General features: G+C 42.7%; 1 protein-coding gene across 1 annotated transcript in view; it reads right to left on the bottom strand.

Moving 5' to 3' along the window:
- Positions 1–15,223: 15,223 nt before the first annotated feature.
- The window catches only part of LOC117360702 (cytochrome P450 20A1), a 105,250-nt gene continuing 102,424 nt past the window's right edge, over positions 15,224–18,049 (bottom strand). The window contains exon 13 of the mRNA XM_033944934.1: positions 15,224–16,296. Coding sequence (XP_033800825.1) covers positions 16,146–16,296 — 151 coding nt within the window. The 3' untranslated portion in view covers positions 15,224–16,145. The remainder of the gene's footprint in view (positions 16,297–18,049) is intronic.

The following is an 18,049-nucleotide window of genomic DNA, read 5'->3' on the forward strand; positions in this document are numbered from 1 at the left end:
CCCCGCCCCCCCCTTGGTACTCCACTGCCAATCGCAGCACACAGCCGATCGGAACAGAAGTCTTCCCAATGTCATTGCTGATGTCGGAGGGAGGGAGGGCTTTGCTTAAGCCCTCCCTCCGACGTCAGCGCTAACATTGTGGAAGACTTCCGTTCCGATCGGCTGTGTGCTGTGGCAGGGCAGGTAGGGAGAAGATGAGCCTCGCATCCAACCCCGCAGGAACCCCGCGACCCTCGGAGGCATCCCCACGGAATCCCCGTGACCCTAGGCGGTATCCCCACGGGATCCCTGGGATCCTAGGGAGCGTCCCCACAGGATCCCTGTGACACGAAGGGGGAACCCGTGAGATCCCCGTGGGTCCCGCGGGATTCCCATCATCCCCGTTCCCATGCAGCACTCTACTTTGGATGTAAGTGCTGATTGTTGTACTACTTGATTAAGTATTCTTTGCACTTTTGTATGATTTGAAAATCAATAAAGAATTTTTAAAAAGCTCCCAAATGACTCTACTTTATGCCTTAGTACAGTATATTGCAAACTAGTATGCCTCCTGAGATTTCAGGTATGCTGCGACACACTGGGAAGGAGGAGAGGCGCTGGCACAAGCTAACTGCCTACAGGACATGCTTCTCACGGTAAGAGGCATGTGCTGTAGGCAATCAGCCGGAGCCAGCACCTCCTCTTCTCTCCAGCCTCTTCCCTGCTTGCACCTCCCACTGACCGCTCAGGGCCCATCTGGAGGGCCTTCGCGCATGCACAGATTTCAATGTGATGACATCATGCACATGTGTGATGTCATCATGGTGATGGCTGTGCACTTCTGGATGCCTTGAGCCACGGTCACTAAGTTTAGTGTGCCACGACTTGATGAATTTTGCGGGACACTGACTTAGTGGCATCACAATTAGATTACAGCAATGTCACTTACTTTGGTATTCCCTTTTCCCTAACCAAGCATCTGCATATAGTTCAAAACATTGCTCTTAGGATTTTCTGCTATGCCAAAAAAATATGATCATACCCTGCCATTACTAATCCAACATCACTGTTCTATATAAATTCACTTTAAAAGTTTCAAGTTTATTATAAATTTGATTAATTGCTTATTCAAAATTCTAAGCGATGTACAAATCAATAAAATTACAAATTTCTGGGGGAAACAAAACAAACGAATAGAACTAACCTGACAAAACATATTAAACAAAAGGAAAGGATGGGAAAAAAAATACAAGTTGTTGATAGTAATGTAATGTAATGTATGGGAAAAAAACAATAGGAGGGGAGAGAGCAATGTGCTTCAAAAAGTTGTGAAATAGGATTCAATTGAGGCTCCTAATCAAGCACTCACTCACAAAGTACTGCACAGTGGTATGTCAGTCTATCTCTTTTCATTATCTTTTACATATCAGCTATAACTTTGCGCTTTTTGCATGATGATCACCTGTTTATCCCAAAGGAAAGGCAAGTAAGATGTTTGTCCAACATGGTGATTTATTTCAACAATAAATATCAATGTAAACAGTCTGTAGATATCTCAACAATCCGGAATTGAAAGTTGGATAATACAGTGGTTCATTGGAACAATGTCCCGACTAGGAACCCAGTTTTGGCATATGTAAAATGCCTTCTTCAGGGGACACTTAAATAGACAAACAATTATGTATCAATGCAAAACCACTGGATAATTTACATAAAGGGGCAATCGTTTATCAAACAAAGACGCTAAATGATAGCAGAAAACGAAATACATAAAAACAATCATGTTAACTAAAAGAGATGAAGGAGACTACAATAAGGGATCCATTTAGCCATTTTTCAAGGCTAGGCCTACAATGCTACATAAGAAGAACTCTATACCTCAAATACAGAATACAACTAACAGAGATCAGATGAGACAAGTGACTACAGATGAGAGAAGAAAAAAACATATCTGGAGTGATTCAGATGATTTATACACATCACCATTAAGTAGCCCTACCATATAAGGAAAATCCAGTTCAGTAACTGGATATACAAACCCCTCCTCTTTTTTAGACAAATTGTGGGATAGTGGTCCAAATATGTCTTCAAATCAGAGATCCTGGATACCAACTCATCACAGAAGATTTGACAGATGTTCTTTTGGTCACTTTAGATTTTGAACCATTGTATACTAACATACTACAGATTAACACCCTTGCAATTATCGAAAATATCCTAGGCGGACGCATCACTGATCGTAGAATCCCAAACCGTCCAATATTAGCAATGGCTACAATTGCTCTTATTGAAAATTACTTTGAATTCCAAGGACAATTTTACCAACAAATCACTGGTACTGCAATGGGAGCAGCCATGGCTCCTGACCTACTTTAGCTAATTTATATGTTGCTAATTTTGAAAAGAATTATCTACAAAACCATCCATTTATCAAGAATATAATATTCTATAAATGATATATTGATAATATATTCATTCTCTGGAGAGGTGATGAAAGCAAATTAGCTATTTTTTTTACGATTAGTTCGACACAAGAGACCTTCATCTCAACTTTAAAATGAATTCAAACTATACTAACAAAAATTATTTAGACCTTTTGATATGAAAAGAAGGTAATCGCTTAACTACACTATACAGGAAACCAACAGATAATAATGTGTATCTATGCTACACCAGTAATCATAATCCATCTCTGAAAAACAACCTACCTTACACACATTTTCTAAGATTCAAACAGATTTGTGCAAATGATCAAGACTTCAAAAAGAATGTAAAAGATCTTGCCATCAGGTTCCAAAGTAGGAGTTATCCGTCTTCTCAGATACATAAGGTATACAGTAAAGCATGTACCAAAGAACGATTTCAATTGCTTCAACCATCCATTAAGCCCATCCCTGATGTTGTTTGCACATTATGCTACACTTATTTATCCAAAGATATAAATAAGATCATCAGAAAACATGGGCAGATGCTGGAAGGACATGAATGCTTTAAAAACAAGAAATTAGTAGTTGCCTACTCAAGAGACAAAATTTTTAAAGAGAGAATAGTGCCATCATGACTCCCAGACCTGCACACAAGCATTTACTTGATGACTAACAATGGACACAGAAAATGTAGATGCTCGGTGTGCCCATGAAATCTTGAGACTGAGAAATTTATACATCCAAGCACCCAAAGAGAATATGTGCTACCCCATTATTCAAATTGCAATGCATGTTGTGTAATCTATATCATACCGTGTCCCTGTAATTTACTCTATATAGGAAAAATCAAGAAGATAGTCAAAACATGCATCATAGAATATAGGAGCAATATCAGAGACATCACTTGTATCACATTGGGCAGACAAAAATCATGAGATTAATGATTTAAGATTCCTGCTGTATAGAATCATTAGAATACAAGAGGAGGCGATATTGACAAAACTCTACTACAGGTGGAACAAAAGGTGATTCATGACTTCAGTAGTACCCTTCACCTTCAAGTCTGAACACAGAAATTGATTACAGTGTCTTCCTTTAGAGCATCATTCCAATACATTTTTTTCTCATCCAACAGCATGATATTCCACACTAGTTCATACTGTTTAATAGTAGAAATATGAGCCTCATTCCATATATTTTTTGACTAACATTGTATTTGCTTCCTGTTTTCATTTGGTCAATTTTCATTTATACTATTTGTAAAACCATATTCATGTTCTTAACATCCTCATTATTACATATTATTCAAGTTCTGTTCTTTGTTCAATCTCAATTTATGTGGTCAAAATATTTATTTGCTAGAAGATTAACATTGTTATCTTTTTCTTTAAAATCTGCTCTCTGTTTAATTTTATGTGAAAAATTCTTACTTGCTAAAAGGAAAATCAACATTTCTACAATTTAGTTCATTTGTTCAGCTTTTTCAGTTTTGTTTCGTATATTTTCATTTATTTTATATTTTAATCTCCGCATGCACTTTTATAAATTTATTCTTATCAGTTTGTCTACATCAGAGCTATTTTCACTTAAAGTCACCTCTCGTTTGTCACGGAGCCATCCATTTGTACAGCATTACATCAACATTAATTTGTATAGCACCAATTATTAAAATTACTTGATCATCTAATATAATAAAACGGTAAGCCGCGCATGCGCACTTCCTAAGTGTGCATCTGTTTTCTGTGAGCTGTAGCTAGGAAGTGCGCATGCGCGACTCACCCCCTGCCCTCTCCGTCGCCTCCCGGCTCCAGCGGTGTGACAGTTTTCAAAGAGGCGCGGGATTGTTTCAACGCGGAACCACCAGCCGTTAAAGCTCCTGGCACTGACTCCCGACGGTGGAGGAGAGGCAAGGTAGAAGAAGATTTCCGCTGCCCGGCACCCGAGTCCTTTGCCGCCCCCCCTTCCCTTACCGCGGCCTTGACTGGCGATTTAAGCAGCGTGTCCAGCAGTCTTCACACGCTGCTTCAGGCCCTTCTACTGCCCTGATTTGCTCCAGACGTGCCAGAGTAAATCAGGCCAGTAGAAGGACCCGAAGCAGCGTGTGAAGACTGCTGGACACGCTGCTTTAATCACCATGTGTAGTCGGACCCGCGGGAAGGGAAGGGAGGGGGGGGGGCCGGCAAAGGACTCGGGCCCGCGTTTGTAGTCGCGACTGTGGGAAGGGAAAGGGGGTAGAGGAAACAATAATGCTGCTGCACAGGGAACTGGTGTGGGGGGAGGGAAATGGAAGGGGGAGGGAATGCTGCTTTGGACAGACAGACAGAGGGAGGAAGGGAGACAGAAAGACACAGGGGCAGGTGCACAGGGAACAGACACAGGTGCAGGGAGATATACAGAAAGACAAACAGACAAAGGGGGCCAGGGACAGAGACAGACAGAAAGAAAGACAGCGGGAGTCGCGTCAGGAGGGGTGCGGGATGCCGCAGAGGGAACTTTTCCAATGGGTGCAACTGGGCGGCTGTCGGGAGCCTCTGATCAGGGGCAGAGCAAGGTAAGTGTATCATAGGGATAAGAAGGAGGAGGGGGAGAAAAAGGAAGGGGCGCCTACTGCTGGACAGGGGGAGAAGGAAAGAGGTGCTGATGGACGGGGGGGGTTGAAGAAAAAGGAACGGAGGCCTAATGTTGGACAGGGGGAGAAGGAAGGTGCTGCTGCACAGGGGGGAGGTAAAACAAAGGGAGAAGGGCTGCTGCTGCATAAGGAGAACTGTGAAGAGGTGGTGGTGGACACAGGGGAGGTAAAAGGAAGGGAGAATGGACAGGGGGAGCAGGCAAGGGGTGGTGATGGACAGCCAAGGAAAAAGAAAGACAGAAAGAAAGAAAGCGGCTAAGGAGAGAGAGAGAAAAAGAAATAAAGAGAGACACACACACACATATTCTAGCACCCGTTAATGTAATGGGCTATAAGACTAGTAATATTATAATTACATAATTTGACTTCTTGTATTAAATCTGGGAAGAGGGGGGAGAAAATGATTGTTATAAGTATAAACTGTATGTTTAATAATATGTTTTATGAAATATTTATGTTCAGATAATTGTATTGCATTGTCTAAGTTTTGAAAAATCAATAAAGAAACAAACAAAAAAAAATTTGTATAGCACCCTCTTTTTCTAGTCCCTTGCTTCACGCACAGTCCTTCCAGTCTGTTCCGTGTGCACTAGATGCTGACACGGTAAGTTTAGCTCGGTTTCATTTTTACCTCCTTAGTTTTCCAGGTGTTTCTGGATTTAAGCACCCTTTTTATATAAAATGTCTACTCTTCTGATGCTTCACAGGTTTTAGATACTTTAGTTTGCATGCTGATATGTAATAACTTTTTCTGTATTTGACAGCGCCATCAGTACTATGCCTTGTTACAATTGACTCACTCAGTCTTTTTGGTTTTAAGCTCACACAGTTCCTTTCTTTTATGCAAATATACTACAGGTATGTTTCTTACTAAGTTATGATTGATTTTACTATGCTGACATGTATCATTGGCTTAATGGTTTTTACTCACGTTCACATGGATACCCATGGCCTATTTCACGGTCTTCCATCCGTTTCACATGTTTGGTCTCTCATGTTCATCTCACCTCAGACATTACTTCTTTTCATTCTTTCATGTTCAAAAATGTGTTTTAATTTTTACATTATTTTAAATTTTTATTTGATTTTAGTTATTTGTTTTAAAGATGGCTTTATTAAACAGCTTTGTTTGTTTTTATAGTATATTATATACTTGTAATATCATGTTACATTATCTTGTGTTTTAGTTAACATGATTGTTTTTAAGTAGTCTTTCGTTTTATGCTATCATTTAGCGTTCTTTGTTTGATACATGATTGCCCCTTCATGTCAAATATCCAGCAGTTTTACATTGATACGATTGTTTGTCTATTTAAGTGTTCCCTGACGAAGGCATTTTTCATATGGCAAAACTGGGTTCCTAGTCAGGATGTTGTTCCAACAGGACATTGTTCCAATGAACCACTGTATTATCCATCTTTCAGTTCTGGATTATTGAAATATCTACAGAGACTCCATTTGAGACTGTTTACATTGATATTTATTGCTGAAATAAATCACCAGGTTGTACAGACATCCTACTTGCCTTTCCTTTGCTATATTTGTATACCTTAAGACAAGAACCCTTCTGTTTTTCTCTTGCTTTGTTCACCAGTCCTTCAGGCTCACTTAGATTGAACCTGGCAATCTGCTTTTTATTTTGTCACACCTTCCATATGGAACATGCTTCCACTGGCCCTGTGACAAGACCTCTTTTCTCAAATTTAAAACTTTACACCCAAAACCTATCTTTTTCTTCTCACTTACCCTACTATTCATACCTGGATGTTTGTAATGTAAATTGCTTTATGTGCAACAAGAAAGGCGGTATATCAAGTTTAATAAACCATAAAGTATAAGGGGGAAATTCTCAGCAGCCGCCTATGAAGTGGCTGAGAATCACATCTACCCTAATGGACAGATGCCTAACCCCACCTAATCACTCCGACTCTAACTGGTGCCGGTTACAGAATCACGACTGCCTGATCAATGGATCCCTTGCAATCAGTTGACCATGGCAAGGGAATCCCCCTGCTGCAATCAGCGGTGGCAGGGGACACTCAAGTCCTGCCAAAATCGACATGGGGAAGGCCCACTCCCTCCGAACCCCTCTTGAAGCAACCGGGCAGGAGGGATGCCCACTCCCTCCTGCTGCCATCCCTTGGAACTTCCCAAACCTGACAATCCCCCAAAACGTGTACACCCCCTGGTACCCCCAAACCTGTGTACCCCTATTGTTACCAGTTTTTCCCACTGGTGCCCGTCCTTCGTTCAAATGTACCAAGTTAACAACTTACTTCTCATCAACATCTTATGTTATCTTTTTCACCTTCGCAGTCTTGCACCTTTGTAACTCAAAGCGCAATCTCCTTTCTCTTCTCCTACTTAAGCTCTGAATATCGTCGAATGTATAATGCTACTCATTGTGAAACCATGTAATACACAGACCCTGTAACTCTCCTGTTACTATCACTAGATGTTCAATGCTATACTCTGTAATTTGCTGTCTGTACAGTTTCTCTTCATTGTAAACCGCCTAGAAGTCGCAAGATTGTGGCGGTATATAAGAATAAAGTTATTATTATTATTATATTAAACCCCCCCACCTTTCCAGAAGAAATTCTGGCCTGAGGGATGCTTAAACCTTCTGGATGACAGGCCCACCACTCCAAAATGAAAGACCTTGCCTTCCAAGTACATTATGGGATGCACCAGGAAGGTGCCTAAGGCTGACTGGCAGAGGGGCCTTAGGCACCTGGGCCAATCAGTCAGGCCTCCTTCCCAGTGCATCCTGAGATGCAGTTGAAGTGGTCTAAGACCCCTTCCATGGGGCCTTAGGTATTTGGCCAGAGTCTTAGACCACTCCCACTGCTTCAGGAGGGGTTCAGTGGAAGGAGGAAGTGGGCAACCCTCCTGCTGGGGTACTTCATGGGGGGGGGGGGTCGTCCCTGCCACAGCCGCTCAACTGATCACAGCGGGGGATTCCCTTTCCGCAATCAGCTCAGCAGCCATGTCTGTTTGAAAAGATTTCAGGCATTTGTTGTGGCACTAGGGAGATGTCTGGGGCTGCTTAAGTTCGCCCAAGGCCACGTCCAGGTGAAATCACGCCCATGCCCAGCCTTGGGTGAGCTTGTGTCCTGACGCATTTCCCGCAACAACCACCTACAGTGTAGGCGGCCTGCCTCAGGTTTTTTTCTTAAATATGCGTCCCAATTGGCTGCTAGACAGCGGTAGGATGCCTACTGCTGCCTACAATTGGGACGCTCATTTATGGAATCTGCCTCTAAGTGTATCATGCTATTTGCACCAGTGAGAGCACACTATAAGAATTAACACTCATTTGTTACCAATAACCCATCAATTTCCCAAACAAGCTATTGGAATAGAACAATTCATTGTGGCCAGTTCATTGCGGGATATTTCATCGCAGCCAAGTTGAATCATCCAAGCATGCTGATAATGTCACCTGGCAGCTGCTGTCACTTCTGGGCATCATCATCAGACTGGGTCCAGCACTGGAATCCTCTCCAAGGAGTAGCAGCAGCTTTTGCTTCTCTGCATCTGCTGCTCAGCCTGCCTCTCCTATTTCTCATGTTTTGCAAGGGGTTTCGTTAGCACTGGAAACTGATGGGATAGGGGTCTGTGTGGAATGGGACAATTCATCACAGGGAGGGTAGAATTTTGGTGGTGGGAGGGTCATCGCCTCCCCAATCCCTGAATCATCTCATTCCGGCAGACCACATCGAGGGAAGATAAGTCTAGCATGTTCATCACAGGACAACCAGTGCTGAACTGGCCATAATGAAAATGGCTGTGATGAATTATCCTAGGCCCATAGGCTAGACAGTTCACGTCACTTAACACACAATCATGTCAGTATGGCAACAGTTACTGTATGCTAATTCACACATTAATTGATTAGCACATTTTAGTAAAAGGGACCTTATATTGCACCTAGCATTTAGATGCCCAGTTTGCTAGTCTCAATGTCCTTGTGCAATTTCTCAAAATCCTCTGCTATCTTAAAGGTTTTGGAATATTGTTGTGACATTTACAAATTTGATAATCTCATTTGTTGCTCCTTTCTCCAAATCAGTTACAAATATATTAAACAACACTGGTCTCAGTACAGACACATGGCGTATACAGTGTTCCCCCGTGAATTCATTCGCAATCTGCTTCGACCGCCTCTTCCTGTAGTAAAGTTGGGCTACAACCATCAGGAGCTGCATGTCCTCTGCATCTGCTCATACCACCAAGGACCCAAAGACGGTGTCCTCCTGAGCTGCCATGTCCACTCTGTGGAACTTGGAGAACACATGCAGTATGGACCAGGTTGCTACTCTACAAATCTCCTCAGATGAAATTGCCCGAGCTTCTGCACAGAAAGAAGCCAAGCTTTTTCTTGAATGTGCTTTCAAGGAAACCAGCAACTGCTGAGATGGCCATGTGTATCCATCTTGAAATGGTAGCCTGGGACGCTGGTCTGCCATGTCTAGTATAACTGGTGAGCACAAACAGATGGTCAGACAGTCGGAGCTCATTAGTAATCTCCAGATAGCATAGGAGCACTCTCCTCACATCCAGCTTTCTCAAAATCTGTTTGGTTTTTTTTCTTTGACCCTGTGGACTGGAACACTGATAATCTTACTTTTTGATTGACATGGAAAGCTGATCAACATTTGTCAAAAAGGACAGATCTGTGCACAAAATAACTCCTGTCTCTGTGATCTTGAGGAAGGGCTCCCTTAATGACAGTGCCTGTAGCTCTGAGACTTCTCTCACTGATATAATGGCCATGAGGAAAATGGTTTTATCAGTAAGATCCATCAATGACGCCTCTTGAAAAGGCTCATATGGAGCCTGACTGAGTCAATACAAGACCTTGTTAAGGTTTCATAATGGAAACAGTTGTTTTACTGGTGGTCTGAGCCTTAGTGTCCCCTTCAGGAGTTGTATCTTAAGACCAAAGAGATACTGATCTTCTATAACTACTGGGCCCTTAGAGAGATCAGGATGTACCTGTTGACTGAGACCTTTGTCTCTCTGTAGACGTACCAAGTCTGCATACCAAGGATGGCATGTCCAATCTGGTGCCATGAGCACCATTCTCCCTAGGTGGCTTGCTAGTCGGTGGAAAATCCGCCCTATCAGAGCATCCAACCCTGTGCTTCTGGGCTCGGATCTTTGATTGAAGAAATGGTCCGCTTTCTTGTTGCTCGCTGTAGTCATTAGGTCAAAAGTTGGGTGGCCCCAGCGAAGAAAAATGGCTTGGAATGCTTTTGCAGATAACGTCCACCCTCCCAGATCTAATGTCTGCCTGCTGAGGTAATCGGCCTGGACATTGTCCTTTCTTACTACATATGCTGTGTAAATTGCTTTAAGATGGAGCTCTGCCCATCAGAACAAGTGGGCTTCCAGACACTCTGTAACACCAATCGAATGGCTTGAAGCTGCAATCTGTTGATGGACAACTTTTTCTGAGAGGCTAACCAACGCTCCAGGACTGGGCATCCATTTCAATTACAGTACCCCAGTCAAACAGGGTAGCATCTGTTGTCAGAATAATCCATGAAGTTATCCGGAGGGGCATGCCTCTCACTAACGATTGTGGATGGAGCCAAGAAGACATGCTGTTGCGGGATTCCGGGGTCCACGGGTGTGCAATCTGAAGTGAGTCCATTTACAGAGACCAAGACAGCAGCACGTTCTGAAGGGGATGCATGTGAGCCTTCGCCCAAGGAAGGAGCCTAGCACCTGGAGGTAGTGCTAAGCTGATGGGGCTGGCCTGACTATCATCTCTATAATCTGAGAACAAATCTTCTGTCTGTGAGCCTCTAGAAGATAAACAAGGCCATCTTCTGTGTCAAATAAAACTCCCAGATATTACAGGAATTGGGACAGACCCAGTTGGCTGGTGCAAAAATTCACTATCAAGCCCAGGCTTTGTAAGACCTGGACCACTTGATTCACTACTTTGTTCTCCCTCTGAGAACGACGGGGCTCTGATTAACCAGTAATCCAGGTACAGATGCACTTATAAGCTTTCCATGGATAGATACGCAGCAACCACCACCATCACATTAGTGAAAGTGCAGGATGCTGTTGCCAGGCCAAAGGGGAGTGCTGAGAACTGGAAAAATGTGGGAATATGCAGGTAGGCTTCTGTCAAGTCTTGGGAAGCTAGAAATTCCCTCAGCGCTACTGCTGCAATGACTGACCGCACTGTTTCCATGAGAAAGTGCAGAACTTTCAGAGCCATGTTGATGTATATGAGATCTAGTATGGGTCTCCAATCTTCTGAGCATTTCTTGGGCACTATTTTATTTAAAAAATTTCTTACCCGCCTGTTCCTAGGCAGTTTACAAAATACAATCATAAAATGCAGGCACATACAATAATTTTGTACAAACACACAATAGAGATATCAGTTTCTTCAGAAACAATTATCTGAAATAGCCACCCACATATCAGCAGAAATATTCTGCATGGACCAGAAATAAGCAATCATTTAAATGTGTCCATGAATAAGATGGTTTTTAATACCTTTTAAAATTTTTGAAAATCCATGAGGGCTCTTAATGGTCTAGTTAGATTGTTCCATAAGGTCACTCCTGCTAAAGAGAAAGCAGATGTTCTTATGCTTTAATAATATGCTTTCAAAAAATCCATCAATGACAACTGTATCATCTCCTCAGATCGTAAGATTCTGAGCAGTCAGTAGAGTGTCATCGCCTGGGTGAAGTACCAAGGAATGCCATGATGAATAACCCTAAATACCAGCACTATTGTTTTGAAAATAATTGAAAACCTTACAGGCAGCCAAGGAAGTTTTTTTTTAAACCATGGTGTGATATGGTCAAAATTTTCACTACAGATTAAACACGCAGCAGTGTTTTGGATCATCTGTGTGGCCTTACTCTGTGCTGACACAATCTCCAAGTAAAGGGCAATACAGTAATCTAATTTTACAATAATTACTGTTTGAATCACTATTTGAAATTCATGCACTGACATTATTGACTTTAACCTACTCAGTAGTCGCATTTGAAAGAATATAGAATTCACTACAGCTCTATGGCCTGACGTTCTACCAGTCTCTGCACTGTTGTTAAGATTTTGCTTGCTTTTTCTGGTCACCCTGCTGGGGAGTCCACAAACAAATCTGTTAAGGGATGAGTGAACTCAAGCTTGTAACTTCCCTGAGTGATCTCTAGGACCCAATGGTCTGACAAGATCTCCACCCAGGTCTCTGAATACTCCGAAAGCCTTCCTCCTGTCATCAGGGGAAAGGCTGTGGTCCTGGCATCATTGTGCTTTCTTGGATGCTGAAGAAGGACAAGATCTGGAAGCTTGGTATTGTCTCAGTCCTGTAAATCTGTCTTGATACCTGATAGGATCTCTGAGATGAGACTCCTCCTGAGTATTGACGAAAATGCCTGGAACCATGAAAATTAGACTGCCCATAACCTCTGATGGTAACCAGTCTGCTGTCAGAGATTTTGGCTGATGATCTGCCACGCTGCCCATAAGATCGTCCAGGCCCTTTCCAAACAATATCTGTCTTTTGAAGGGAAGTCTGCTGAGTGTAGCCTTAGAGGTGGAGTCTCTTGCTCATTTCCTGATCCAAAGTATTCTTCAGGCTGAATTAAATAAGCCTTTGCTCATGACCTTGATTGTATTGTGGAGAGCATCAGCCACATAAGCCACCCCTGCTTGTATAAGCTGAGGCAAAGTTTTGCCCTCTGGGTAAACTCACACATCTTGCTATGACACGCATGTACCATAAAACAGGCTTCCACAGCTGCTTTAATTCCTAAAACTAGCACCTCAAACTGCCTTTTCAGGATCCAATCCATTCTGCAATCCTGGATATCCTTTAATACTACGCCTCCCTCACTTGGCAGGGACATGCACTTGGTCATCTGGGACAACAAAATATACACCTTAGGCTGTAAACATCTGCTGACACTCCTGTGCCACAGGATACAGCTTTGTCATTGTTTTGGCTACCTTTAAAGAGCCTTCAGGAGCATACCAACACTCCATGACTAAAACACTCATATTAAGATGCCAGGGAAATACTACAGGCTATGCTCTTATTTCGCTCAGATAGAATATTGAGTGGATGGTGCCTATACGTTACCCTCTCCTTGCGTTCATTCCATCAATGTTATCTTTTCTCAACTATATTATAGTTCCTCCTTCTTCTCTCTTGTTAATCTGTATTGTCTGTTTTTCATCTTTGTAGTCAGCTGTATATGTTTCTGTCTCAAATTTCTATATTTCCCTGTTTTTTAGCATTTTATTCTCACCTAGAATTTATGATATGCATGTAATCAAATTTTAAATAAACTATGAAACTATGCCTCCTGGGGATGTAACTCTCACAGAGTCAGTAATGAGCTCTAATAGCCCTGCAGGCTGTGAGGTCTTCCCGTTTGTCAAGGGCCACCACCATTTCTTACATACTTGCCCCAATTTGTGATCTGTATCTCTCAGCAGGGAACGCTCATTCTGTGAGAACAAGGGCATACAGTCTGACCCCTCACCTTCAGAGACCTGTCAATGGTCTGCAAGATCCTGGCTCGCCTCTGTAATTGGGATGGATGCACCATGGGAGCCCATGCCCACCCTGAGTGGCCCCTGGCTCGCTGCCAAATCAGCTATCCAAATAAGTCCTCCACATCAAATTCACAAATTCAGGAGAAAAGCTTTACTAGGTGATGCCGAGTCCCCTTTAGATAATTTCACTGTACGTCTCTTGGGCTCTGCGGCTTCCGTGCTCCTATGCTTAGGTAAGCCACTGGGGCTTTGGAAATTTTCTCCCAGAAGACATATCCCCCCAATGTCTCCTTGGCCCTAGAGATCCAAGATGAGGCTAAACCTGAAGCTCCTGCCCCCCCTCTTCATGCGCTGCGCGTGGTGCAAGAACACTCTTCTGGTGTCCATCCAGCGCAAATTTGGCATGAATTAGAAGAAAGCCTGAGGACGCCATGCCTGCCAGTTTTGAGGCAAAATAAGGAGTTTTTAGGGGTCTGGAAAACTGAAAAACAATTTGGGAAATTCAAGATGGCCGGGGCGGCACTGTTTTGGTGCCAAAAAAACAGCTGAAAAACACTTGAACTTAAAAACTCTGAAAACAGGATTTTAGAGGTGGAGGACCTTAAAGGAAGTGCCAGAAACCTTTAAAAACAGTTATTTTAGACCCCCCACACACACTTTTGCTGATAGGCTATAATAGCCTTACTCACTGTGTAATGTGCTCTGAAAGTGCTGCAGCCTGACTCAGTTCTAAGAAATAGCTGGATCTGGGAGAAGAATCACTGCCTTAATCAGTATTCTAAACCTTGAGATCTTTTGGCTGCCAGTCAGACTGATGCTCAACCTCCACGGAACCGTGCACGCAAAGGGAGGGAGGTGAAATCACAGCTGCCATCCTAAAGAGACCCACTGAGCCCCCTGCAGATAGTTAACAGCCAATGTTCAAGCCCCTGCGATTCAGTAGGTGAGCTAAGTTACTAAGGATACGGACCCCAAGCTCCCCCTAAATTACTAAGGATACGGATCCCAATGTTTTCTGCAGGCTGGCAAACAGGTCCCCAAGGGATTAACCTGCTGGCTGCAGACCCAAGGCTGCTTCTTCTCCAAGCAGGCAGAGCTTAACCCTGCACTGGGGAGCTCTGGTTCACCGAAATCTGCAAAAAAACCCCACAGAAAATAATAAAGTATACAAAGCAGGTCAGAAAGATACCTTCCAGCTCATGTGCAAAAAGAAAAACTGAAAGGGGCAGCAGAGCCCTCTGGAAAAGGGGGAGGAGTTGAAAACCTGTAGTGGATTCTTTCTGCATGGCTCGCGAGCATGGGGAAAATAGCCCACTGTCCACAAAAACATACCTAATGCACTATATATATCTCATAGTGATTTATATACAATACTAAAATGAATTATAAAAACAAAAGGAAAAGAAACAAAGAATACAAAACAAATGGTAAACAACAATTTAAGAAATGACAGAGAACAGATAAAAAAGAAAGAAAAATGGTCAACCCAATTATGTCAAAATCTGTCATAAAGAACACCAGACAGTCAACCCTCTTTTTGAATGCCTGATTAAACAACTACATCTTCCAGGCAGTTTTGAAAAGGGAGTAGGGGCTCTCAGAGCACACAAATGAAAGCTCTATAGAAGTGGGCTAAAACTACAAATTACTCCCAGTCTGATTCTAGTTGGAGATGGTAGACACTCTTGTTCCCGTTTTTGTGTTTTTTTTTTAGTTAGTTTCTAATTCACAATAGGATACTACCCCCTTATTCCAAGAGGTTTTCATTTCCTAAGGATTTTCTCACGAGACTGTCAAATGCTATTTGAAAATCCAAACACATTCTATCAGCCAGCTCATCTTCACAGAAATGTAATAAATACAGTCTAGCCTGTTGTGAACTGATAATGTAAAACTGCTTATCAAAAAATTAGGTCAAAGGGCATTGCTATGAGGAACTCATTTTGTCTCAATCATATCCATGTATAATCATAAAAAGACTGAGAAGTCGATCTCACTATTAAGGCCACCTGGGGAAAATGTTCAAAACTGAAAAATAACCTCTGTTCAGTCTTCAGCAAAAGGTCGTCTATAGAGTCACCTCTCCATAGTCTCTTTGGTACAGCAATAGCACAAAATTTAAAATCCTCAAAAATAAGGTGCTTGTGGAACATAGCCTGGAAGTTGGTCATATCTTTGAGGATTTTAGATTTTGTGCTATTATCCCTAGGTAGCATTAATGAGATTCGTGGCAATGCCCTTTGACCTAATTTTTTATATACAGTTTTACATTGTTGTGAATTGAGACATAAGATTGTACTAAATTTTAGAAAAACAGTGCTAGCTTTTGCTTTAATTAGAAACATAAAAAGTCTCAAATTCGCTAAGTAAACAGAACTTGCTCACTCATATGAGAAAATTCATTTTAATACAACAAATGTAGCTTGAAGAAAAGAAGCAAGTAGGTGCTATATTTGTAAAGAAACTCAGTCTTGTCAGGTTGTGTACATCAGTTCTGTATGAATCTGTGATATTTTTTTCACAATCCATAATCTCAACGCTTTTCTGTATCTATGTTTGCTCAGGCCTCAGCTTTTCTTTGATACAGTGATCCAGGCCTCTTCTTTGGGCGATGTTACAAGCTCATATTTTGTTTCCATGACTTGTCCCTTGACAGGATGAAGATGCAATTTTCTCACCAGTGTACTAAGCAGAATTGTAGCTGTGGTGTATGCAAATCTGGCAAGAAAGAAGCAGAGGAAAATGAATGTAAACAAAAGGCCATTTGTAAGACTTGAAAACCTTTATACTTGAGCAGCTCAATGACATTAGGTTCCAAAAGTATCCATCTGGTGATTTACTGTCTGTCATGTCTCATGGCAGACCAGGAAAGAAGGTAAAATGGTGATCACTCAACCAGCAAAAAAGCAGAATACATTTTAAAGATTTTTACAAGTTTCACTGCATTTACAACATTTATGCTGAGAAAACCACCAGGTTTTATATGTATTTTTTAAGGTATCTAATTCTCTTGAAGCTTAATAGGACTGGTAGTACAGGTTTTTTTTTTGTCTACTTAGATCAATGTTTCATGCAGTGCCTGGGTAGCAGCAGCTCTGGACTGAAGATGTGGAAAAACCTGACCACCAAGCTCATGAGCACTGTAAACATGATGTACCATGTGAAGAGGCATGTAGCTGTGCATTCTAAACTCGCTCGATGCCAGTAAATGGGTTAAGTAGCGATATTCTGACTGCAAGAGGCTCAATTCACTGTTGACTGGGAGAGTCTCTATGGTCCCTCTATGTTGCCATTGTGCAAATGCAACACAGCCCTGCAGCCATGACTCTTGCATATAACAGTGGTTACCTGAGTTGGTTGCTGGTCACATAGCTTTTTCCTTTTCCTGTCCCTTTCTCAGCTTACCTCCTCTTTACTACATGTACGTTATATTTTGTAAACCGCTTTGATTCCTGTTTTAAAATGCAGTATATTAAGCTTTTTAATAAACGTGAATACAAGTAAGCTATGTGACCCTGCAGCCACTACCAAAGCATGATGCCACAACTGCCAAATAGCTGGGCAAGTGAGACCCTGAGTACCAACAAGTGATAAAGACAGTGCAGCCTCTATGGCTGCTGACATGCAAAAAGGACTAGTGTGGACTAAGGGTAATGTAGTTTAAGAAAGGTAGTGCAGAGTAAATGGAATCTAGAGGAAGAGAAGTGGGGGTATGAGAGGGGGGTCTGAAAAATCAGAGGAACCTGGATGGGAGAAGCCTCTGAGAAAGGGAGTTGGAATGGGAAAGACAATTTTAGTGATAGATTTCTACTATATTCTACAGGTGAGTCAAAATTTATTGACATTTTCTGTTATTTGTAATGCAGTAAACTCTCACTTATCCAGCAGCCATGGGGATTGGTAAATGTAGTTTCTGGTTGCTTGAGTGTTACTATTAAAAATAGATTGTCTCCCTTCCCACCTCTCCTTTCTGGTCTGAGCCACTCTCTATTATTTGCCCTCCCCCCCATCCCCACTTGTAGGGTCCAGCATCTGTTCCTCCCTTCCCACCCTCCTTTCTGGTCTGGGTCACTTTCTTTCCCCCCCATTTTGGGTCCAGCATCCATCCAACTCTCCTCCCTTTCACCCTGCAGGTCCAGCATCCATGTCCCTTCCTCTCCCCCACACACTTTTGGTCCACCTCCCCACCCGCATCTGCCTTCCCTCCCTCTGCGTGAGTCTGGCCTCCGAAGAACCCCTCTCACTTACCTGCGGCTCTCCTGAAGCAGCAGCGTCAGCCGGTCAGCAGAGGCAGCGCTATAAACAGGCTGCTTGCGGCCAGCCCCAGCAGGAAGTTTCCTCTGCCACGTCACTTCTGATGAGCTGTTTCTGCTGACCAGCTGCTGCTTTGGGGGACTGGAGGGAGAGAGGGAGGTTGTTGGGTCAGGACTGGCTGCTGCTGCTTTGGGGGCTGGAGGGAGGGGGGTTGTAG

Source organism: Geotrypetes seraphini, chromosome 5 (genome assembly GCF_902459505.1).
Source record: "Geotrypetes seraphini chromosome 5, aGeoSer1.1, whole genome shotgun sequence".
Lineage (NCBI taxonomy): Eukaryota > Metazoa > Chordata > Amphibia > Gymnophiona > Dermophiidae > Geotrypetes > Geotrypetes seraphini.